Source organism: Labrus bergylta, chromosome 16, assembly GCF_963930695.1.
Source record: "Labrus bergylta chromosome 16, fLabBer1.1, whole genome shotgun sequence".
In the NCBI taxonomy this organism is placed as follows: Eukaryota; Metazoa; Chordata; class Actinopteri; order Labriformes; family Labridae; genus Labrus; species Labrus bergylta.
Window position 1 is genome coordinate 10310904 of NC_089210.1, and position 25352 is coordinate 10336255.

At 43.1% G+C, this 25352-nt stretch overlaps 1 protein-coding gene and 1 long non-coding RNA gene across 3 annotated transcripts in view; both read right to left on the reverse strand.

Moving 5' to 3' along the window:
* The window catches only part of arhgap23a (Rho GTPase activating protein 23a), a 63953-nt gene extending 44684 nt beyond the window's left edge, over positions 1 to 19269 (reverse strand). The window contains exon 1 of one of the 2 annotated variants that reach the window (XM_065964258.1): positions 18881 to 19269. In XM_065964258.1, the coding sequence (XP_065820330.1) occupies positions 18881 to 18889 (9 nt within the window). In that variant the 5' untranslated portion in view covers positions 18890 to 19269. Of the gene's footprint in view, positions 1 to 6554; positions 6869 to 18880 lie in introns of those variants that run through there. The other variant, XM_065964255.1, reaches the window with a different exon arrangement.
* Positions 19270 to 23317: 4048 nt separating this feature from the next.
* LOC109983119 (uncharacterized) lies at positions 23318 to 24805 on the reverse strand. Its single transcript, XR_002277949.2, has 2 exons — positions 24435 to 24805; positions 23318 to 24171 (listed from the first exon to the last, which is right to left on the reverse strand). It is a non-coding gene; the product is annotated as an uncharacterized lncRNA (long non-coding RNA).
* Positions 24806 to 25352: the final 547 nt, after the last annotated feature.

Consider the following 25352-nt stretch of genomic DNA (forward strand, 5'->3'; position numbering starts at 1 on the left):
GGCATTGTGTGAAATAAGGGATCCTTTTTGCTGACTTTGCTTTGCCATGTCTTTCATGTTCTTCCCTCAGCTGAGAGCAATACTAAATCAATAGAGTACCCCTCCTATATCTTTGCCATGTAAGGTTTTGCACATCATAAGGTCAGCATGTGATGATTAGAGCTGAAAGTCAATTAAATGGGGAAAAACAACTATTTTGGCTACTTTCTTTAATTGAATAATACATTTTTGGGCAGAACCTCCAGCCACTCTCTGAATGATGCTGTCAAATGTGAGGATTTACTTCTTGTCTTTGTCATATAGACTTCAAACAGAACTGATTCTGACTTCAAGCTAGTAGTGGGATAAAACGAAACAAAACACTAACTCCTGTCACCCACCACATACAACCAATAACATCCTAGAACATCACGTGCGCTGTAAACACTCCCTTGAGCATAAAGTTTACAAGAGCAGTCGGAAGTTTGGCCTCTTTTCTGCAGGTTATGAAGCGAGGAACTGTTATTTTGGCTTGTCTTCATGTTCCATTACTTCATCATGTTTTGTCTGTCACAGTGGCATCATTCTCCCCCCATGACTCACCAGGATTCAGTCTATTTTTTTTTTTTTTTTTTTTATCTCTTGCACCCCTTTTCTTGACCCCCTCCTCCTGTTTCTCTCTCACATTCCATATTCCTGCTGTTGGTAAAAAAACAAAAAGAAAGCCTCCACAGTTGATCGGAGCGACACAGAGCAGCACTCAGCTCTCTCTTATCGTCTTTGCACAAATGTAAACATGAGGAGAACACGGCACAAAAATGTGCACATTTGATATGACGAGGTTAGCGAGACAAAACAGAGATGCAGGATTGGATCATCTGCATCGAAATCAGTTTAACCTCTGTGGCCTGTGTGGGCACATTGTGACAGGAGTTGCCTCCTGCCTCTTTAGGCTCTATACAGGGGGCCAAGTGTAAGACGAGGGGGCCCCCCCAACCTCTGAACCTTGACCCTGATTCAACCCAGCCAATGCTGCCTTCAGGCTGATCCTGCGGACAGATACAGACCAAGCCAAGTCTGCATTTCAGAACAAGACCGGACCTGTTCCTGCCTCATTTCTGTGTTATGCTGAGCATCACATAAAAACTGAGACCCCTGGCATGTAGAACACAGTATGATAGTCTCATATTTCCTGAACAGAAACAACACACGCTCATGAACACAGGCACCAACACAAGGAGGCACTGACGCAAACCAGACCATCAACAGGCTGAATCTAATTAGCTCTCATCTGTTTCTGAGAGATGCTTTGTTTCACACCAAACCTCCCAGAGTCTGCCAGTCAGACGCCACATGAAACGCATCAAGCTGGGACACAAGAGAGAGAGAGAGAGAGAGAGAGAGAGAGAGAGAGAGAGAGAGAAAGAGAGAGAGAGGAGAAGGAGAAGGAGATCATGACCAGGTACCAGTTTTAGGAACGGTAAATGTCACATCCAGGGGATATGTTTAAAAGAGGAAAACCAGAAAAGTTATAACAAATGAAAGTGATCAAATCGTATTCATACCATTCACATTCACATAGGTTGTACCACAAAGATCGCTGGACTTCTTTTACATTATGAGAGTGTAAGAGTTTAAAATGGAAGCAAAAGACAACAGCGTATCAGTTAAAGTATCATAAAAGAGCAGAAAGAAAAGTTTGGAGCGATACAATGGCGTCCATTCTTCAATCAGCCTTGATTTTGTACACAGTGGGGCACAGCTAATGACTTTCTTTTACCTTGGTCTATAAATGTTGTGGCTATTTCGCTCACAACTTCAATTAATCATTGATGCACTGCACTATAGTGCATGCCAGTTGATATCATTGCAAGCAACCTTTGCCAACTAATTAACCTCTTCAGCCTACAAACACATCAGTGGATCAGTCATTACAAACGTGTACGCATCATTGCGAGGCTTGAGCAACCACACACAGCTAAAAGATCAATTCTAGGCAGGATCCAGGTGTTTCCCACCACATAGGCTGAGATACTGAGAGCACATAAAAAAAACACAGACTTGATGCTTTGAAAAGGAGTCGGAGGAGTTTTCAAACTACAAGCTTCTTATGTAGAAATAGAAGGAGGGAAAGGTTGTAAGGAGTTAACTACAAAATGTGTCTGAAATATGTATCACAAGTTTTAAATAAGCAATTCCCATTAATAATAAAAAGGGAATATGATCAAAATTACATTTGCACGAGAAGTGGGAAATAAGTATGTAATAGTAATAGTAGCAAATGTAGGAGCAAAATTAATTCATTATTTAAAATAAGTTTTGCCTGTAGCAGATAGCGACAGAGTGACTGAAGATCAATAAAGAACCATTAGCTACGGAAACACGCCTTCTCTGCAGAGCTGGATCGCAACGACCGCTCCCCACAGTAAACAAGGTCAACAATGATTGATGTCCTTCACTCACCTTAACAGCCGCTGCACCCTGTTCATTCCAACTCATGCTAACGGGAGTGTGTGTGTGTATTCGTGTGCGATGTGTGTGTGTGTGTGTGTGAGTGTGAGAGAGAAGGAGTTTGTCATGTACACCTGCACACATTTTAAGAGTTGTATGCGTGCAACTCTGACCCTTTAAGTGTGATGTAAACATAATGGAGCACCTGAAACACCTGTGCTCAGCTGTGTGTTTGAGTGAGTGTGATTTAAGCGTGTCAATACACACACTCTGCAGGTTAATGACTTGTGGGCGTGAGGTGCGAGCACGGCAGCGTTGCAGCTGTCGTCTCGAGCCTCCGAGCTCAGAAGAATGCAGCAGGAGTGACGGTGTCGTGGTGGGAGGGCCGAGGTGTTAAGGTGTGAGAGACATTTCAGTGGAGTTAACAGACTGATGCAGCACACTCTGTAAGACCACACTTTACTGTCATGCTGCTCTGTGTGGCTCCGCCCACTCCACAGACGCAGTAATAGAAGTATGTGGTCCAAACAGTGGTCATGTTTCTGGTATGTGGCACATTCAGCCTGGAGAAATGAAAACAAACGCATGTACTCGCACTGTTATTGAAAATGTTCAGAGTGGTCGACACACATGGAATAATGGCTAGAACCCTTCTGTTATAACAGAAGAATAAGTGGAAACAACACAAGAAGTGAAGGAATCGTTTGGGTCACCATTTTCAAAAAGGTTTAGAGGCTTTTGAGAAGTTTTTTTCTATGTGCTCCATAGTTGTAGAATTGAATGCTATTGTTGTGACATGACTTCTCCATCACTTCCTTGATACTTTTCGGTAATCTTGTATGAAAATGTACATCGTAAATGAGTGTTTAAGTAGTTTAAATGTTTAAAAAAAGTTCTGTAGTGGCTCCTAAAGTCATAACGGTCTGTTGTTAGAGATTGACACAGTTACTAAAATGTACCTTTCAACGTTTCATCTAGGGTGATGTTGGTACGTCAAAGTTGATCAAGATTAGAGAGAAGGAAAGTGACTTTCTTTTAGCTTTTTTTTGATAAAGTAGGCGTTACACAGGCTTAAGTCCTAGTCACAATGGTTGCTGTTGCTGTTTGAATCCCGGTCATCAACCCTTTGGTACAGGTCATCTTTACTCACACAAGGGGGGGAGGGGGGAGAGAGAGAAGGACAAAGTGTGTGGAAGCTGAAGCAAGTGTGGTTAAACTTTGCAGTACTCATTGCTGCAATATGTGTGCTGCAAAATTCTGAAATCTTGAGTTATTTTTTTTAAACTGAAATGACATTTTTTTTTTTTCACAGAGTTAAGGACCCAAAAAAAGTTATCACTGGATACCGTTGGAGAATTCAAGGCTCTACATGATCATGAAGAATATCTGCTTCAAGGCTGAAGAGAACGTTACCACTTAACCTCTAAAACACCAAATCCCCTCCCATTTATCAAACCATCATGTGTCCTCTGAGATTTCTCTGCAGTTCAGAGAAGTATAATGCATGGAAGAAAGGTACAGTTTTCCGAAAAATAATAAATTCCCAGCTTCAGAATATTTATTGCCCGTGCTCTGTTCTTATAGGACGTGCTGAAAGCATCTGCCAGTGATCACAGAAACGGTTTCGTCTGTAGCATCATGCAGCTGTTTCCAGTTCACGTTGCTTTGACCAGGAGACGGCTGCTGGTCCAGCTGACTTGACGGGCCTCTATGGTCCGAGGCTTAAACCTTTCTGAGGCGGTTGTTCTATGATCCCGAGAGGACTTGAATCTATTCTGTACTTCAGCCAAGTACAAATAAAAAACGAGGACGCTCTCAGAAAGCATTCAGGGCTGGACCTGAAGTGTAAAAACACATCTCCGATCAGGGTTAAAAAAAGGTCAAGGATCAGCAAAAATGTAAAAAAAACTCTGTTATCAGTTTACGAGTCATATCTGGCCCAAACCCTCTGGGTCCCTCTCTCTGCAGAGTATCGGAGAACAAACAGACCGGTACACGTGCAGCGGGGACAAACGAGGGGCTTTAACATCGACCGGCTCGGCTCAAGATTTTCATAAAAGCGCTCTCCTGTTTCCCATCATCAATAAATTCAGCGTCACGTGGCACAATGCAGCATTAGGCATCAAGGCTACCGCTCATCCTGACTTTGCCCCACCCCGCCGTCCACTGCCTCTATTGATCCCCCCCCCCCCCTGCACTGCTACATTAGACGAGGCCGGCTAACAACATTAAACGAGTCCCAGAAGACAGAGTGGTGACTTCTCTTTTCATACTTTTCTCTCAACTAAACCGACACGCACGGGCTGACACATATCATCGGGTTGCAGTGTCATTTTGTTGGCTTTAATCACTCCATCTGAATAGTTCAAAAGAAAGGAAGAGAAAGGAAAGACATGCAGGATATTTGTTTGAGTTCTTACATGTATTCAGTTCACATCAGGAGGATAATTTTGTTTCTCTCTGGTTGAAGATAAAGTGAGATAAACGTGCAGAGAAAGGCCCCAGCAAAAAAAAAAGAGCTGAGTGTTGGCTGAGACATGCAGGGTAAAAGGTCATGTATGAGATAGGCCAGCATGGAGGCTTGTGTTCAAAGAGACAACCACGCTATAAGAGCAAAAAGAGAGACCCACAGGGGGGACATCACACACTTTGAGAGCAGCTTTCACGAGTTCTCGTTCCTTAAGGCAGAGTTGTGTGGTTGTTACACATTTACTATAAAGATGTTTTACTATGACACTTCAATTAACAAGCGGCAAATTGAAAAGATAAAAGTGTTTGGAGGAGCATCTGCAGAACCAGGGAGGTTCAGTTACAGCATCACCACAAAGGAGGAAACGTTATTCTTTACTGGAGGGTGATAAACTAACCACAACGGGGAGGGGGGGGGGGGGGGGGAGAAAAGATGGTTCAGAAAAAAAAACACAGAGCAAAGGAAGGTAAAGTCGTAAAATCATGATAACGCCAAGTCTGAGAACGCAGCAGGCGGCAGCACAGCCGAGTCCCAACCCAAAGGGCCAAGAGAATTTTCTCAGCAATTCTCTGACACAGCCACATGACACACACAGAGTGAAAAACCCCACTGAGGTTACATCAAAGCATACCCACGCCACACACATACACACAGATAGAGAGAGAGAGAGAGAGAGAGAGAGAGAGAGAGAGAGAGAACCAGGATACCAAACATATGCCTTTTCTTCAAAAAGCAGACCACCGCCCTGAGTGACATCTTACCTCATGACTTCACAATGACACATAGGCTACTAATTCAACAAACACACACACACACACATTCCTGCACTTAATCCATTAGGAATTGGTATCTTAAACATGTATTTTTTAAATGAAAAACCCCTCCAATAATCCCACAGGCGTGTTGTTGTTCACTTTTGATAATGGAGGGACTGAAACTTACAAGAACTTTTTTTTTTTTGAAGGCAACAAGCAGCACATTTCAATCCTTAAAAGCATAAAACCATTTTTTTTTTTTTTTACTGGTGGTGCTTTTAAGTCTTGTGATGATCATACCTTACCCACATTCTGATTTGCTGTCATATCACTTCATGTGTTGCAGTCTTCTGCCCACTTTTCTGATAACTTTAGCGTCAGTATCTTAGTTTACATTTTCAGGTTAGATTGCTGGGACGCCTGAGAGAAGAGATGAAGACCTCAATTGAAGTGAATTACCGTGATATGTGTGTGTGTGTGTGTGAGTGTGATTGAGGCTGTAATATAAACCGTTGTGACAGGGTAGTGAACGACGCACTCCCAAACAGCATCCCTGCTCGGGACGTCCCGCCTGGACTTCCAGCCGCCTTGCTGCACCGAGAGGCGGACAAAAGACTGCACGGACGATAGATACGGCGTACAGTATGGCAACGGGTTGTTCTGAAGTCTAAAAGCAGATAATAGAAGCTGCAGAATTCAAACATTTGTTTTCTGCACGGTATGTCGGTGAGTGTGTGTATACAGTAGCTAGGCTATGCAAACTAGTGTTAATCCTCTTAGGAAATCATGCTCTCTGACCAGTCCCCAAACAACACAGCCTGCCTGCCCCGACACAAATAAACTTCTAACCATGGATATCAATACACTTATCAATAAGGTTATCGTCGTAGAGGACTTACGTAGTTCTCAGAGTAGGGTGGAATTCCAACAAGGCAGAAAGCAACTCCATTCATTGGGCAGCAGAGACTGTTCGGTTGCGACAAGGAGAGGCTGGTTTGTGGCTGCACAAGCGACAACAGAGACAGGAGTTCAGGGTAACGACGTTTTTTTTTTTTAACTTATAGGCTGCGTTCAATACTTCTCCGGCTTCCTTCCTGCGAGAAAAAAAAAAAATCCCACTCTGTTCCCGTTGTTTCAGCTCCCACCCCCCTCCTCTTCTTCTTCTTCTTCTTCTTCTTCGTTTTCTTCTTCTTCTTCCGCCAGACCTCATCAGTTTAACATGACTAAATCCCTCTGTGCTCGGCCCCTGCGTGGAAACTGGCTGCAACGGCGTCAAAACAAACAGCGCAGAGCAGGGGGCGCCGGAAAGTCCGCCTTCAAAGTAAAGTTCCAAGAAGTCCCGTGTGGTCATTTCAAGAGTGTGTGGGTGTGTGTGCGTGCGTGTGCGTGTGCGCGTGTGTGTATGTGTGTGTGTGTGTGTGTGTGAAACAACTGCTCGGCAATGGAAATGAACAATGACTGTAACGATCGTCTCCTGTAGGTTTTTTAATAGCATGAATGTTTACACATCCTGTGCCAAGTTGTGTGGCAATATTTTTTTTCTGAACTCTCAGGCTACTTCACGTTTTATTGCGAATAAACCGGAAGTGTTTTAACTATAACAGCTATAACTTGACAATGTGGGGGAATAGCGGTGAGTCAAATTAGAGGAGGGCGCGTTGGTGGTAAATCTGTGCGCGCTCCGCCCTGCAGACCCACAGCGTGCGGGCTCCCTCTGGCTGTTTGTGTTTGTGTGTAAGATGGGAGGGGTGACTGATGCCACATGGACAGTGAGTAGACGTTTTTAAAAGAGGTCAAAATATTTGATGCACATTGGAATTACATACGTTAATATATTAGCATTCTATTAGAAGACTATAATAAGAATGATAATAAGAATGATAATAATTTGATCTCAATTTATAATTAAGATAGACATATTGAACAAAAACAAGTAAAGTAGGACAGAACTTATTGCGTTTATCTTCATGTTTGTTTTCGAAAATAAATTATTCATAGGAAAAAAATCCATATAAGCTCAGAGGTCTAAAATTGACTTTAACAGAGGAGCACAAAGAGATATTTAAAGTTTAGAAGACACAAACTGTAAAGGCCATGCATTTTATATTTAAAAAAAATAACTTAAACAATGAATGGAAACTCAAATTTATCCATCAAGTAACTAAACTATTACCTGACCAATTATTTAAAAAGACATATCATGCCTACATTTTTTCACACTTGTACTACTAATAGGCCAACTACGACTACCTATTTAAGCTATTTATTTTGCTACTGAAAAGCTTCCTCGAGATGTGATCAACCTAAAACGTACAAAATACAGAATGCTTATGAAAGACTTAAGTCTTACAGGCTCATCATAAATCACTGTAACTAAAAAAAGTCTGTTTGACTCATGAGCTTAAAAAAGAACACAAGAAGAAAGGGTTAAAACAAAGAGACTGAAACACATACAGAGATTTCTGATTTCCTTCCACATGCAGACAGAAAAGATGAATGAAACATTCTGGGAAAAGTGTTGCCTGCATGGCATGACAAACATTGTCCATGTGAATCAATATGGAGGAAGCTTACTCATCAGTAGAACAGGAACTTCAGACTGATACCAAGAAGTTACACTTCTTCCCACTATACATGCTCAATGGTAGCTTCCGGTTTAGGCACAAGAGGTGTAACTATACACAGATGAAGAAAAACAAGCGACAACGAAGGGAAACAAGCAGGGAAAATTCTGCCGCATGACAGTGGCTCAAAGTGTTGGTGCTTGTGTGGCTACCATTATTCTAAAGGGGTGCAAGTATCAGAGTGCCCACTTCAAAAGCCGGCCAGCCTGTGGTGGAAAAAGACTAGAGTCATGGAGGGGAAAGCAGCTTTCAGGGGCCTTCCCATGCCAAGGCCTGCAGCAGCAAAGTCAGCCTCCATCTCAACATCATCTCCTGTGTCTGCTCACTCTCTGAGTGTTATCTGACTCTGAAACAGAGACAGACAGTATCCCAGCCAGAGCCTTACATTTGACATGTCCTAGCCATGACTTTCACTCATCTCCTATTTGAGGTGGATAATTCCTATGTGGTCCAAGTAACCCCTCCGGGTTACTCAAATAATTGTCTGTGAGTACAATTGGGAATCCACCATGGAAGAGTGAGGCTTAGCAGTCCTATCCCAGTCTTAAGGTGGAACAGCAGGGCAGATGGTACTTGAGAAGGAGGAGGTTTTAATGCAGCTTGCTTTCGGGGGGGGGGGGGGGGGGGTTAAAGGAGTGTGAGGGAAGTCTCAGCTGGACATTTTTTCATCACAACCTATCTCTGCAGTTCATGTGTTTTCCATTCCGGCACGCGAGGACATAAATCACTCAGTATTCTGACATTTCTTGTGGGAAGAGTGGCCCATAGTTAGTGAACCCCTCCCATGCTGGGGGTTTGTCCACATCTTTCCCCAGATTGCATGCAGATACAGGCTCACTCTACACATCAATTTTCCTGTCAGGCGAGCAAAGTGGGCTTTCTATTATTGATGTGCTGCTGGTCGCTGCAGAGAGGAGGAGGAGGGTTTGTGTGTCATGTGTCAAATCTCAGCAGGTGGGTAAGCACATTTTAAGATGCTGATTTAGAAATACAAGAAGTATCCTATAATCCCACATACTACACGCTCTACATCATTGGTTTCCAACCAGGGATCCGGCCCCCTGGGGGGATCTCAAGGGGGGCACGAGGTTTTGTTGGCTCCAGGGTTGTCAAAATGACATTTGCACATATTAACCAAAATAATGATAAAACACTTACTGGATAGTTTATACAATGTTTGTGTAGGACTATTCTGTTAAGAGAAAACTGGTGGCAGGGCTCAGCTATATACAAAAGGCGGGGGGGGGGGGGGGGCTCTATACGTGTATGTGATCTGCGTCGAATACATTTAGTCTCTGGGTTAGGCTTAGTCAGACTCTGACACACAGCCTTAGGCATCGGGGACCTCCCTGAGAAAGCCCCGATCTGAGGGTGATGTGAGGCGACGCGCCCCCGATCTTGTTCCCTGAGGGATGGATGGGGACGAGCAGGGAGCATCCAGAGACTGCATGAAGGAGCTCCCCTGGTCATTACGTAATCACAAAACCCTTAAACAACCATCAACCCTATTTACTCGCCTGACTGCGCCCCACTACAGGCTCCCACCTCCCTCTGCTGGCTGGCCCGGGCTGGACTGGTTTCTACTCTGCTTCTCGGCTCTGGAGACGATGGAGGGATGCACAAAGGGGGGGCGGGTGGGTTGGTGGGTGGGTGAGGGTCCCACTCCAGGCCACTTCAGAGCGTGTGCACTCACTGGTAAGCTGTGATTAATTGCTGTTACCCCATTTATCCAACTTTAACTCCCTCCGGGCTTTTTCCTCCCTTATTCTTTCATATCTCCTCTGTTTCACTCCGCTTCCCTCCAGTTATTGTGTCTTCTCGTTCAGCAAAAGTCTGTCACCCTCCTCTGCACACACATACTTTCAGTCTGACGGGTGTAGCTGCCAGATCTTTTCAACATCACTTACTTTAAGCCTCCATTGAGAGCGTAAGACTCCGTCTTCTGCCAAGCAGGCTACAGTATCCCTTTATTTGATACAGTCGCATTTAATGGAGAAGCATGGATGTTTTTTTTCTTTCCGCAAGAAGCCAAAAAGACACAATGTCCAGGTCCTGCTATGATATCCAAAGCTCTCTCTCTCTCTCTCTTAGCTGATTTAATATAAAGAGTAACCTTCTGTCTGTCTACTTCTCACATGTAACAACAAGCTGATTATCACTGTCTGTGCCTGATAATAAGAAATATGTCCTCTGAGTGCTGTTAGAGCAATGTGGACTATGAACCTTAAGGAATAAGGTGTGTGGGTACATTACTCAGGTTTCAGAATGATATTCAGCTGCTTATTGCTAAGCATGTATGAACACACACATGACTAAGTAAGAGTGTGATTGAGACGTTGATGTCACTGATGATGACTGACAGAAAGGTTTGGATATTTATGTCCTGATGTAGATGTGCAAGGCTCACACTCGGGTTGTCTCTGGCTGCCTGTTGACACAGAGGCTCCTGAGGCACTCCTTTGAAGCAGGGTTGCGGGAAGACTGAGGGGAAGGAGGGGGTCAACAACGGCGTGCACTGGGTCATAAATTCCCACTCTCTGCTCGACAGGAGGGGACCTCTTTGTCTGACCGGACAACTGGCACGAGAGGAAGAAACAGCTGACAGACGAGTAGAAAGCCTCTGTGACCGTAACTGTATTTTGAAGATGTGTGTCTTATTTTTAAATGATGCCAGCGTCAGCCAATCTATATTTCATGGTGAGAGATTACCATAAAAGTTACATGATACAGTTTTTTTCCACCATACTAGTCCTAACAAGGATGAAGCAACACTCAAACTTTATTGAGACATTTAAACTTACACAACCCGCTGATCAACCAAGCTGTATGGGAAGGTTTGAGATGTATTTCTTCTAAACAATTTTGGTAAGCCATTGGTTTCTTCTTACTATCCTGTTATATAAAGATGGATCCTTGGTTTGCATTACAACAATGTAGCCTTCACAAAAACAGCAATGATTTATGCAACTCAATCAGCATACTGCGCTCAAACAAAATACAAGCAAATGGAGCTCTGGAATAAGTACTTGTGAAACATTTTGAATTTGAATTGATTTAGCGATTTTTCAGAAAACCAACAAAAGATATTTCAAGGATGGCAAAAAGGTCCACTTTCTGCTATCCAGTTAAGACAAGATGGAAATTTGACTTTATCACAGTTGCAGTAAGCAGGAAAGAATTAGAGATCGTAAAAGAGGTCTAAACTAAGTGCGCACAATAACCACACTGCAACAGACAGTACTGACCCACCAGTCTAAATCTTATTTCTACACTTTTTCTTGACTAACATCTCAGTTGCTCTGCTGACCTGCTGACCCCGCCTCTGTCTCCTTGTTTCATCCCACACTACATTTCACTGTAATCCCTCTCCTCTCTTGCAGCTGCCTCGCTCATTCTCCTATCAGCCACTGAAAATAAGATAGATGATACAACCCAGAGCCTGTGGGCACGACTTGCTGGTTAAAGTTGGCGCTTCAGCTGCCGTTTGTCTGGGTAAGATAGGAGAGGGAATTACTTATTGAGGCCAAGAACGCACACGAACATGTGAACCATTCACAGATAACATGATTTCAACGTCCATTTAGCCCATTTCCACTGGTCTTCACCATTGATAGAGACATTTTGTCAACTTCTATCCATTGCTATAATTTAACTGCATTTTTTTTATTATGTGTGCATATTGTCAAAACTGTTTAGGTCCTCTCTTCCCAAACAAGCTGATGCACTCCCTCTTCCCAAACAGCCTTTATTTCATTTATTTTCTTTGTGGCACAGATTCAGGCCTTAACTGATATGAGCCACCATGTGGGAGTGTTTGTGATAAAGGAACAAAGAGGAGGAAATAGCTCAAAACTAACAAGGAGACTGCTGGGTGTTCAGGTGTCCCAGTTCCAACAAATCACCACTGATTGACTAAAGTTTCCATTTACAGATAACAACGATTAATCCCATCCAGGGAATTTCCTTCTTTCTATAAATGTTATAAATGCTCGACACAGTTTCTTCAAAGGACCTCCCTGCGATGCCCCCTCCACCACCACCTTGTCTCTTCCCCTAAAACCTCTTCTGAGGGAGAGACAGAGAGGGAAAATAAACACAGAGTCGTAGTTCCAGTACCAGCGCAGTCAGTTTCCTTCCTGCTGCTCGTCACTTCATGTGTTTGCTGCCACTTGCATCACTTCCTGTGGCACAGTGTGAATAAACTCCAAGGATGATATACAGTATGTCAAGTCACATTCGGGAACCAGTTAGTCTAATACAAACAACACTGTTGACATCAGATTTTTCTGCTGGTCACTGATGAGTCAGGAACATCTTAAAATAACTCCTATCAATTTAGAATGATATATCTTTAGAGTGGAGGACATTTTTCCTGAATAAACTACGGGAACTGAGTGATTGTTCTTTGTTTCTTTTTTTAACCTTCGGAAAAACCCTCAATCCTGATACATCGCATGTCCGAAAACATGACTACTTTGGATGTTTCAAAGTTAGTACTTCCCTTTAATTTAATTTAAAGGATTTGCTTCTTGGCTTACATGAGTGTGCCAAATAGATTAATTGAGACATGATTGTGTCACCAAATGAGTCCCCTACATTCAATAACAACACTATAAAGAAGTTAGATTTTTTTCATTCAAGTTTCTTTTATATGCCCTGAATTGAAATTGTATGAATGTTATCGTTAAAAAAGTCTTCAAGTGCTTATAATAAAGGATCCAATGTTTTGGTACAAGCAAAGCTGAAGACACACCTCTGACAGTGTGTACAGTCAGCTGCTTAATCCTGTATGTGTGAGGGGGATCATATCCTAATCTGATCGTTTCACTGGCCTTAAAACTCAGAGATAAGTTTGTCTAGACATGGCCTTAAAGCAGGGTGTTCTCCTTTTGGAGGGCAGGATGCCACAGAAAGGACACTTCACCTCCAGAAGCATCCCTCTTTGACGTCAAGCCAACCATCAGCACAAACGTCATCAACGTCTTCATCTGCTAAACGCTTGTTTGAATTAACTAATAGTTCTGGTTCAGGGATAAGTGACTTTGATTACTTCTGCCTAAATCGCAGAAAATGGAAATAAGGGATTTAACTAAAATTAAAAACTTTAAATATGTACTTGGTGTGAACAGAGAGAGAAGAATACAACGCATTTCAGGGGGATGTCATGTCAACATGGAAATGCAGATAAAAATGACAAATGTATATTTTTGCTCAATTTAGAAGAAGGCATTTTTAAGAAAGTGCAGAAAGAAAATACAGCTAAGCGAGGATATCGATGTGATCAGTGGGCAAATATAAAAAAGTGTCCTGCTGTGATAAATGAGGGTGCCAGCAAAACAAACATAAACATGCACTGTCATCATCATTAAATAAACAAACATCCTCTTAATCTCGTCCGAATTCTATGAAAACCCCCCCACCATCTGTTCCGGTGCAGAGATTTCCCTAAACAGATAATCCTCTTGAATATGACAAAAATTGGAGCCACAGTTGCATTGGAAGGCCACAAGGGGGCTCAGCGCATGGGGTGGGGAATAACAAATGAAGCAGCCCTCCTCAGACACAGCTCTGTGGTGAGTTTAATTCATTTTACCCCCATCCGCTGGATTTATAGGGATTTGTGGAAATGATACTGATGCAACCTGAGCACCAAATATGGAGAAAATCATGGCTGACTGAGAGGAACAGTGTGTTCTTTTGAAACACAAAAAGGTCGCCTTTACCGTTTAATCTGATGCAAACAAGGGTCATTAAAGTGACTGGAAGAGAAAGAGAAGAGGAATGTTGCTAAAAAACCAGGACCTTCTAAAGAAATCTGATTTTTCCTTCTTCATCAGACTGAAAAACTAGAGTTCAGCTGCTCATTGTGCATGCACATCATTATTGACATGCAGCTGTGGCGCACACATACAGTAGGGCAGATCTGAGGCTGGTTTAATGATCAAAGTGATGAAACCGCAGGCATCAGACATACAGCTGTTCATACCAGGCCGACATCCTTACAAAATTAAAAAAAAACTAGACACTGATGCAGAGACTCTGGGATGGAAAAGAAGGATAAGGAGGCTGGGAAACTAGTTCCAAAAGTTAGAAACATCCCAGGTTGATGGAAAAAAAACAGCCCATTACATTAAATTAGACAAATAGCCTCCTAATTGGATGGCCGCCTCATGATTCAGATAAACCTCAGCCCTCTGTTTTGTTCCATTAACCCCTGCTCAGCCTCTCTCATCCTGTGTCATGATGCAAAAGTGCTGCTGACAGGAAGGGCTTTAACCACACGGGCTGACCTCTGACCCCTGTGGGGCAACGCCCCCCCCACCCCCCACCCACTGCCCCTGTCATCTGCATTCATTCTTTTGCTCAAGTGCATTGAGGTTGAGGTCCAAAGTAGTCATCCTGAGCTGAACAGGAGCTGTTTTCTTCCTGGAGATGGGTGTCCTAGTTTCATTGACAGGACAATCTGCCCATTGTGTGCCTGCAGGCATCAACCGATTGGTTCTCCATAGCCTGGCAATCCAATAGAGCCCGAATTAAGAACATGAGCCCTGTGCTAACATCCTTCACACGCAAAGACACACTTCCTTTAATATGATGTGCATCCCTGTTCGCTGGGGGAAACACTTATAAGTTAACAAATAACTTCAAAATAAGTTTTGGTATAGCTGTTTGAAATATTGTTGTCTTTATCACTGAAAGAAGTGAAAGACAATTGAGGGATAAATCGTTTGATCCACCTATCATTTATAAAATTCTCGACAACTTTTGGATGAATGCTTTGAAATTGCAAACACAGATGAATGTTCCCCAAAAGTAAATGCATAGTGAGACCGCTGATCCCTTCAGTTTTCATCGAGCACAACAGGCAGGTCAGAATTTCAATTAGTCTGATTAGGTCCATGAAAACAAACCCAAAACAAGGAACAATGCTACATACCTCAATTGTACTTTCAGATTAGTGCTAAGCAGGGAATGTTAGCATGCCCAAATGGCTGCATCAAATGTTGAAAATGTTCATTATTCCTGCTGAAAAATCAGCACTTCTCAGTTAAGATTATCACTGTTAGCATTTAAGCATGCTGACTTTAGCATTTAGCCAAGGTCAGCCACATGGAGCTGCTAGCGTGGCTATGGCTTGTCAATGTTTGCCATAAAAAGATAGCAGGTAAGTGGCTTGATTCTATAAAAATATAAATCTGCTATTCTAAGTCAGAGGAAAAGATTGCAGAGAAGAAGTGGGTTGTGCAAGCATGCATTTATAGAACCATTTATAAGAGAAGACGTCATGCTCATTTGCTACACACAGTAAGTCCCACAGTTCCATCTCCCCCAAAAATGTGCTCTGTGCCTGTTTTGTCCACCATATGCAGAATCAGCAAAAAAAAGCTCCACTTTCTTTCTATAGCGTGGTTAATTTCCATTGTGCTTTACTTTTTCTCTTCATTGCAAATCTGACAAACAGGTCAGAGAAGCTGCAGCAGCTCTCTGCATGGGTGAGACCTTGATCCACATGCGTACATATGTGTGTTTAATTTCAATTTAGATGCAAATATGCACATAGAGTTCATTCTTTGAGAGTGCCTCCGTCTCATCGGCTCAGGACAATAGAGCAAGAAATTCCTAAGAGTCCAAAGATTGGAGAGCTGTAGGCAGGGGGCTTCTGGAGGGGGCCATGGGTGGGGCATCAGATTAGACCACCTGTTCCACCATGAGGCGCACACACACACACATTCATTCTTTCCCTTTATCCCTCCTTCTCTCACACTTGCTGTCTTTCACATTCTCTCTCACCATCTCGTTGGTAACTTAATAACACTCTTTCTTCTCTCACACTCACTTTCACTCTCATAAAACAGCACCCTCCGCGCCTGCTGCGCTCCGAGCTAATTTTGACTGCATTCCATTTCTGTCACATCTATGGGAAACAGACAAAACAATTTGCCAGATTACTCTGGCTGAGAGCCACAGGGTCTCGCACAAACACACACTCACGTACACACACAGAAAGTATAGACATAAGTCGCCTCGCTGCCCAAACCGAGGCCTCCAGGGAGTCGTGTTCAGACAGCGGCATAAACAGAGAACGCAGCACCCCGTCCACATCACTGAGGCTCATCCAGCAGAATCAGGGAATCCCTCTGAAGCAGTGGCACACTTTAAGCTTCATTGAAGGAGTTCTTGAAAGAGACCAAAATAAAGTTTAGTTCATCAAAAGTTGCTTGTTTCTTGGTCTTTTTTTTTTATGAATGCTTCTGTTGTAACTTTTCTCCTTTTCTCCAAGGCAGAAGATAACTCCCTGTTTTAGCATGATGGATGTGGTCTGGATGCTCCATCTCCAAAGTTAGAGTTCACAGGGCAACAGTCACCACAGCCGAGCTCAGTTCTGCCTTCATAGCTATCGATCCCGAGAGCACTAATGGACCAAAGTGAATTGCAGCGAATCTGGCATTTTAACTGCCCTCGAGCAAGTGTTTTCTGTAACGAGAACTTTGCTTGTGTCTGTCAGTGTGTTTTATAAACTTAAAAGAAGCAGACACCTCCATCGAGGATGCCAGGTGCAGATGTCCGGCGCTGCATTGCTCAGACGTACAGGAATCCAGAGCAGAGGAGAAAAAAGTTGTCCCACTACTGCCCTTGACTCGACTCGCTCTTACAGACACTTTATGTAACCAGCTTTTTCCTGTTCCTCACTGAGCCACTGCCCTCCTTATCACAGTGTGTTTGAACATGTGTGTGTCTGTCCTTGCAAAGAGACAAAGACAGATACTGCGTGATGATTTCCTGTAAACTATGCAGCCTGTCCATGACTAGAGTAAACACTACACGGTTTTGTGTTTACATTTTCACAGTAATGTTAGCGCATGTTTAGGCAGTAGATGCTTCTCAGAGAGCACATTGTACATGCAGAGTCATGTTGAAAAGAACAGGCTGACTTTAAGTCTAACACAGGAAACACAAGTAGAGATAAAGCCTCGCAGCCACATCCCAGAACGACAATAATACACACTTAAACTATGAACAGGAAGCGCTATAATCATATTTGTCCTTTACGCCACAATGTGGTCCATCTATCAAAATGACCCAACCTAAGCATTGCACCAAGGCCGTGCCGTGTCAGCATTTCTCTCTGCACTGCGCTGTCTTATAAATAGTTTTTGTTTCATGGGAGCTAATTTGTGCTGTTAGCTACACCCTTAAATCTGTTTCTCAGAATGTGAACTGATACTGAAAGTTTGTGTGACACTAAGGCCATGACCCCGAACATGTGGCTCCGGCGTGTTTTTCCATCACACTGTGCGTTCTGTCCACATGCATGGAGGTTTCCCATTTGGATAAATCACATTAAGAGACAATCAAGACACAGACAACACAGAACACAGCTCATACACACCCAAACACACAGACACCCAAAGTCTGACCAGCAGCAGTGATGACATCATCCCTGCTAAACTGGGGGGCTAACGTCACCCTGTCCCAAGCGGACACACACACACACACACACACACACACAAAATATGTTCCCTTATGGACCACATGCATAATTCACCTAAAGAAGGGTTGGGCTAGGGTGTGTCATCCATGCATCCCCCTCTAATCGAACCTCCACCTCCTCCTCCTCCTCCTTAATCTCAAACCTGATGCTCACACCTCAAGAGATGAGGCGACGCAAAGCAACAGAGGAGGTGGGAAGGGGGGAGGATGAGGTAATCAATGGCAAGAAGGGCAACGGTGGGGAGACACAAGAAGGGTGTCTGAGCTCTCAGTTACAAGCAGCTGGTTGCCTCTAGCCTTGAAACAACACCAGATGACAGCAGCAGCCGTAAACAGCTAATAATCACACGAGATGCATAAAAAGAGACAACACAAAAAAAAAAAACTATCTGGATCTGCAGATGTTTGAAGTTGGATTTATCGTGGATCTGTTTCTTTTTTTTTTCAGTAAACAAAAGGAGGTGTGTGTGACACCCTCTGACATGAGTACACAGTGTTACAAAGCAGCCCAAACACTCGTCTGATCATCTATGAATGAACGCAGGCACAGGAAGCTCTGGAGGTGAACCCTGTTGCATGAAACCCCCCCCCCCCCCCCCCCCCCCCCCCCTCGTCTCCACCCAGTTTCAAGGCGAGGATGGCGATTTATGCATGGCAAGTTAGGACAAATTATGACCCACATAACTCGACCACACCCCTCTTTTTTTTCTTCTTTTTTTTTTTACGCTTTCCTCCCTTTACCAAAGTGTTGATCTAACACATGGCATTATAGGTGAGCTGGTGAAGTTTACAGCATTGTCATCTCTCCAGGGGCTCGAGCACTTGCCGGTGGCTGTTTGATGGCAGCAACATCACTGCCTGGCCCCCTCCCCCAGAGCAAAACCCAAACCCTTAGGGGGGAAAGAGAGAGCCGAAGACACATCTGCAAGATAAACAGCATGCTGTGCAGTTTATTTGCGTCTTGAGGGAATGGAAAAAGATGGATGATGGAAGTTATGAATGCACTGCTGGTGTTGCTGTGTGTGTTGAGTGAGAACAAGGTAGTGGTCCCCTTCACTTCCCCTTCAGTCCCCTCCCCTGCATCTCCCTCTCCTCCTCTCCATCCTTACCTGGTCCATGATTTCAACGAGCCTCCTCCCTCCTCCTGTCCCCGGTCATGACAAGAGATCTCCGGCTTTCTCCCTTTTGTTTTCCTTGTTCAGTATTCCCCAAAACAATCCAATCCTGCTGTCCTCACACAGGCGAGGCAGCCTGGCAGCCGACCGCTGCTGCACCTCTCCACAGAGGCATGCTTCTGTCTCTCCTTGAGTGTGACAGTCTGAATCATCCAGCCAAACACTACCCTCTTGTCCCTTTCTCTGTCTTCTCCTCTGTCCGGCTGCTCTGGGAGGAGGCTGGAGGGTAAACAGGGCGTGTGCAGGATCCTCACCTCTCTGCTTGATAACCACACAGAGGGGAAGAGACTCCCGCTCTCCGCTTTCCTTCTCAAGCTCTTCCACTCGTTCCCTGTGTAAGCTTGCCCCTAGCCTCCCCTCCTCTTCCCTCCCTCCCTCCCTATCTGTCTCCACTTCCCTCCTCTCTTTCCACCTCCCCTCCCCCTCCTGCTGCAGCCAGAGCCAGAGCAAGCCTATGAGAGAGAGGCAGCAAGGGAGAGAGAAGGGCGGAGAGCTGGGATTGGCTACCAGGGGGGCCATGTGACTCCCGGCGGAGGGCTGAGGGACCCTCTACCAGCTGTCCAGCTCATGCTTCCCTGAAAACCTCTGTTGCCATTGACGACAGCTGCTGTGCAACACACCAACCACAGATCTCCAGACACAAAGCTATTGGCTTGCAGGATTTATGGCCACCGCCTCCTATTGTGGGGGGAGCATGCCGGGACGTGTAGTTCAATCTGCGGCGAGGGTGAACTGGGTGTTTAAGAGCAGGCATCCCTGTGGCCCCAAGAGGAATTTTTTTCCCCCTGCTCTCGCCTCTCAGCTGAAATGTTTGTGCATCAGTGTTGCACTGGCTGAGCTCCAGAGTGAAAGAGTAGGGCAGTAGGTTTCATTACGAGTATTCAACTTTGGAATAAACTTGTATAAAACCCACACGAGGGGAGGAAAGACCTCGAGGCCCAGGCATTCTTGGACATCCTCTTGTCGTTTCCCTCTCAGGCCACACGGAGGGAAACTCCCGCCCCTCAACAACAGGAACTCAACAGCTGAAGGCCACGGCTAAACACACAGGCAAAACCTCCCCCTCCTCCCTCCTTCTTTTCTTTCATTGCCTTCTTTTTCTTTATTTGCTCTGTCACTATCCTCTCCACCCCCCCTACCCTTCCGTCCTTCTCCCCCTATTGTATTTTAACATTAAATTCCTCCTCTGCTCCATTCCCTCCTCCCCCCTGATCTCAGCCACTTTGGGAATCCAGAGAAGGTTGCTGGAGGTTACAGGTGCCACAGAGGGGAGATGGTATTACAAATAAGATGAGATAGTATAACATGGGATAGACATTATTGATTCCACATCAGAGGAAAATGTAGGTGTTCAAACTGCTCAAGGTAAAGGACAAGGGTAATGCATTGTTTCATATATAGACTTGTAAAAAAAAAAAAGAGGTAGTTATATGCACATCATGTAGGTGCAGGGCCGACTGAGGAAGAAGAAAGGCCTGCACACGTTCTCAAATGCCACAAAAAGTTTTAATTTGTGATAAAGAGGAGTAATTCTAGGAGAAATTATGTGACTACTGTTGTAATTAATTATATTTGTGTGTCTGTCTGGATCCATTTTGGTGATTCATTATTTGTTTTTCCAAGAAATGTCCCTTGGTAAGTTTATTCAGCTTCATAACATATTGCTGCAGTGCATTGTGGTCTATGGAAGTGAGTTTATTTTGTTTTTGCTTTTAAATTTCAAGGACTAAAACAAACCCAAACTTTCTCATTTAAATTCAACTATTTGACATTTTTCAGCGCTCAGATTCCGACCTGGAAACATCTGGCCCTAATGTCACATTGTGATTTTTCCCATTTAAGGACTCATAAACACTTTCAAATGTTGCTTTTTTTATGGCACATACCCAAAAATACTGCTGCAGGGGAAACCCAAGGTCTCTGTGGCTTAAAAACAAAGGAGCACCTGTTCTGGCTTATTTTCATTCAATGGACACATAACATAGCTGTGACATAATCTGATACGGACGCTTTGAGCAGTGTGACAGGCCACTGAGGGAGGGAGGGAGGGAGGGTAAGGAATGCAGGTCTAAGTTATCACTGCCGTACAAAAAGGTAAAAAGGTCATGCAAAATGTGGGGCAGCAAACAGATCCCTGACCTGCTTTCTACAGTCCAGCTGCAATGCATCCTTTTCTTTTCTAAACAAACTGAACCTCCACTGCAGACCTGCCGCAGTGTCATTTGATCTAGTCAAGTCAAAGATGCAGTTTGAGGTGAAATGGCTGAGTGTGTGTGTGTGGGTGTGTGTGTGTGTGTGTGTGTGTGTGTGTGTGTGTGTGTGTGTGTGTGTGTGTGTGTGTGTGTGTGTGTGTGTGTGTGTGTGTGTGTGTGTGTGTGTGTGTTTGAGTATGCCAAGAGTATGCACTTGGACAGAACAGCGGTTGTATTGTAAGGGTGAGATTGGTAGATTATAATACCAATAGAGGAATTCAGATTATTTCACAGAGTGGGCCTGTCTGTACACATGTGGGAAAGCTTTACAAATGCATTGGGGGGGGGGGGGGGGGGGGGGGAATAAACTTTTTAGAAGAAGGAGCACCCTATACAGTAATTTGCTTTTGTTCAGGAAGTTGAGCATGACGAGTGTGAAACCACCGCCTTGTTCTTTGCCAGTATCTCAAATAACAAAAAAGTATTAAGTATTATAAGTTCTGCAAAAGCCAAACCAAAAAAGACATTTTGTGGTTCAATGTGGTGTTGTCCTGGACTATTTCCAGGAAACAGTTAGCACTATGCTAACGGTATCCCACAGTTTCAAGTATTTGTGCTAAACTCTAAGCTGATCAACTGCAAGCTGGGAGGTAAAGACCTCCTGCTCAGTGGGTTTCATCTTTTCAGCCAGCAAAAGCAAAAAAGTTGTTTCCCAAAATATGTAACTTCTTTCAAGCTAGAATCTAAGTACATGTCAGAACATGTTTCACAGAAGCGATTTTAAAATATGTAAAAACATAGATTAAGATCACTTGTATCAAATATAAAGGAGGAAAGCTGACCTGTCATCATGAAGAGAGATGGTCACATTTAAGAGCAGGCCGATTAATACACGACTCTTTCATCTGTTGACAAAATGACAAATTAGTAACTGTTCTTTTTTCAAGCAACAGTAGCACTTGGTTGAGTTGTAACTGATACATTGAAATAACTCCACTGCCATCTTGTCTCAGATCCCTTGTTTTTTAATCACACACGTGCTAAGAGGCCAGTTTATTTACTTCAGGGAGTCACTGCCTTCAGCTGATTCTCTGCAGCCTACTGTAGGTAAACAGCGCCCTCTGCAGGACCACAAGCAGCATGAGCCATTAAACAGATGATGGCTTCATGTCAATATGGAGGCAATACTGTCCTTTTAAATATGCTCCCAAAAACATTAAAGCCACTACAGGGAATCATGTTCTGGAGTAGCTCAAGTGACTTAATGGTGTTGTCAGGGCTTTAGAATTACTTGTTTTAGAATTAGATCATCCCCTCAAGTGAGAGAAATACTGATCTGATCAAAGCGTTGTTTAAGGAGAGCAAGGATGTGTTTTCTTACAAGCGAAATGTTAATTACAACATAAATAGATCTCTCTGTCATATTGAGGAGATTATGTCTGATGCATTTTTTTTTTATTGCAACTATAAAAATCTACATGTTTGACAGAAATATGTATATTTTTAATTGCACTCTCTCTATCCTAACTAACCTCTATGTTAATATTTCTTTATTGGAACAATACTTAGTCTATGCACCGATGCATCAGTTCAACAACGGTATCGGCCGATCATGGCCCTGACATCGGCACATTGGCAAATAATGTGGCACGAACCGATGTCAGAAGCCAATGTTTATTTGTTGTGCCAAATCCATCGAACGCTGGAATAGTACACCTAACTACTGATTCTACTGACTCTGACTCTTAATTGTCAAACATGAGAGAAAACGGTGGCATTGTGGGAGTCTTACACCAAAAGAAGTCATGAATCAAACAATCATCTAAATTGATATTTCAAACTTTGGTATCAGTATCGGCATGGGACTGATTTTCTCAATCAGTGCATCTCTAATATAAATGCAGCATTACGATAAAGGAAATAAAAATGGAAATTCACCTTTCTGGCCCTGAGTGCTTTTATTTTTCTGTCACTTTTAAATAAGGAAAAAATGCCAGAAAAGTCATATAAGAAGTATTTGTGCTGGAAAAAAATAATATTGTAAATAAATAAATATCATATTGATGATGAAATCAAAGTGAATGTGGATTATTGTGCAGCAAAAAGTTTCCTTTGACCAAATGAATTTGTTTGGCATCAACAGATTGATACTTGTGTGTTGAATTGAAGAGGAAGCAACTTGGTTTACTGAAATCATCTTTATTTTGATATATCATGTGAAATACTGTCAATAATCTCAGTAAATAAATCAGTGCATCAGTAATCATTATAATAAGTAATCACCATTATTTCAAATAGATCATTTGCATGAGGTTTGGTGGTAAAATATGACATCAATAGGATGGTAGCATTTCTGCGATGACACTATAAATCTTAATGTTAGTTATTTGTAGCCAAAGGAATACACAAAATAAAAACAAAGATGCATTTTAAATTAAGGAACACTGATAAGAAATGGATCTGACGCATTCCCCTTTAACGTCATGGGGAATCCAGATCATAGTGAGGAGACAAACTTATTGGCAACACGTGAATAAAGATTAACACTGAAGCTAAAGCTCTCAAACACAAACACCAGTCAACAAAGGGATGGCAATAAAGACGTATAGATTATACTGTCAAAGTGAACATAATGCATTATAATGTAGGAGAGCCACTCACAGTGCTTTTAAAAAGGCAAACGCTCTATCAAAAAAAAAAAAACATCCTGCAACCATACACTTGGATTCAATGAACTTCTGCTGAGGTAACATTTCTTCTCAAAAGAGGAACATGTGCATGCACAACCTTGAGTAGCATTGAAAAAAAAAAAAAAAACACTGGTAAGACTGATTGTTTCAAGAAATGGGAGCTCTCATGGTGTCATTTTGAGGATTCTGGTCCGAAGAAGTAGGAAGTTGAGTGGGTGTTGAAGGATGCAACAGTGCAAGTGGGAGACAGGAGTTTGGATTCCTCGCCACTGGATTGCTCATCACATCCTGCATGAGAGCTCCAATGGGGGAACCATCATGGCCCCGAGCCCTGCTCTGCTCCCTGAAAAAGATGACAGCTGCTCTTAAAAATGTACAGTTCAATATTTGAAGAATTTTTTTTTTTTTTTTTTCTAGTCAGATGCAATCATGTGATTTTTAATACAGGTAATAGAGACTGGACCCTATTTCAAAACAAGAGCTAAATACAGAGCCACACAAGCCTTCCTCAATAATATCCCCTCTGTAGATGTCTTTTAAAAACACACGATGCTACATTTCGCTTCAAATAAGCGTATTTATTATTTTGTAAAAACACTGCCTTACCATTGTCCATGATGGAGACCAGTGATGCAGGAGGGGAATATAACACACACCCTTGTGTTCGCCTGTGCACCGGCCGTCCGCGCGGCTGTTCAGTATTCCTCATCGTCATAGCAAGTAGATGATGTAGGAGAGGAAGACGAGGCCCATGATAGCGAAAAACATCAACAGCAAAATGTCCACCATGATGGAAATACTAGCAGAGATGGACGATGAAGACGTTCAAACACGCAGCTGAACAGCAGCAGCAGCAGCAGCAGCAGCAGCGCCGGAGACCGGTGCACCAGATCGGACAGGTTCGGAAACGCTCGGAAGTCGACGTAGTGAAAATAAGCTCGACCCTCCCCCTTTCCGCTTTAGAACAGGAAGTGAGATGAAAGTCGGCTTTCTTATTACCTCGATTTAAGGCTTTAAAGGCAGGTTTTCAGGGTAATATTATATTCTTATATTATAGTGTTGTTCTGGAGAAAAAAAACAAAACAATGACCTGACAGGCTAAAGTTCTCCCAGGAAAGGAAGGATTTCGTCTTTTGGAAAAGATGTTTGTTCATCTAGAAAATTCCTGCCTTCTTTTTCAATTCCTACTTAAAAAATGCTATCAGCAATTAAACTTCCCACTCAAATGAATGTATTAAACACTATTTCTCAATGAACTGCTATTATATATTAGGTACACCTACAATCATGTCTGCTGATGAAGGTTACTATGTTTAGTTTCAGAGAGGTGAAGCAATTCTTGAGGATGTAATTCATGGTTCTGTGTTGTTCTGCTGTGCACTATATGTTAGATCTTTAGTTCTATTATTTAAGGTTACGTTCATTTAAATGCATGGAGTGGATTATATATTATGCACACCCTCTGCTATTCCATGATGAAATTCAACAGCCAAGAAACTTGAGCCTCCACTGTCTGGTCATCAA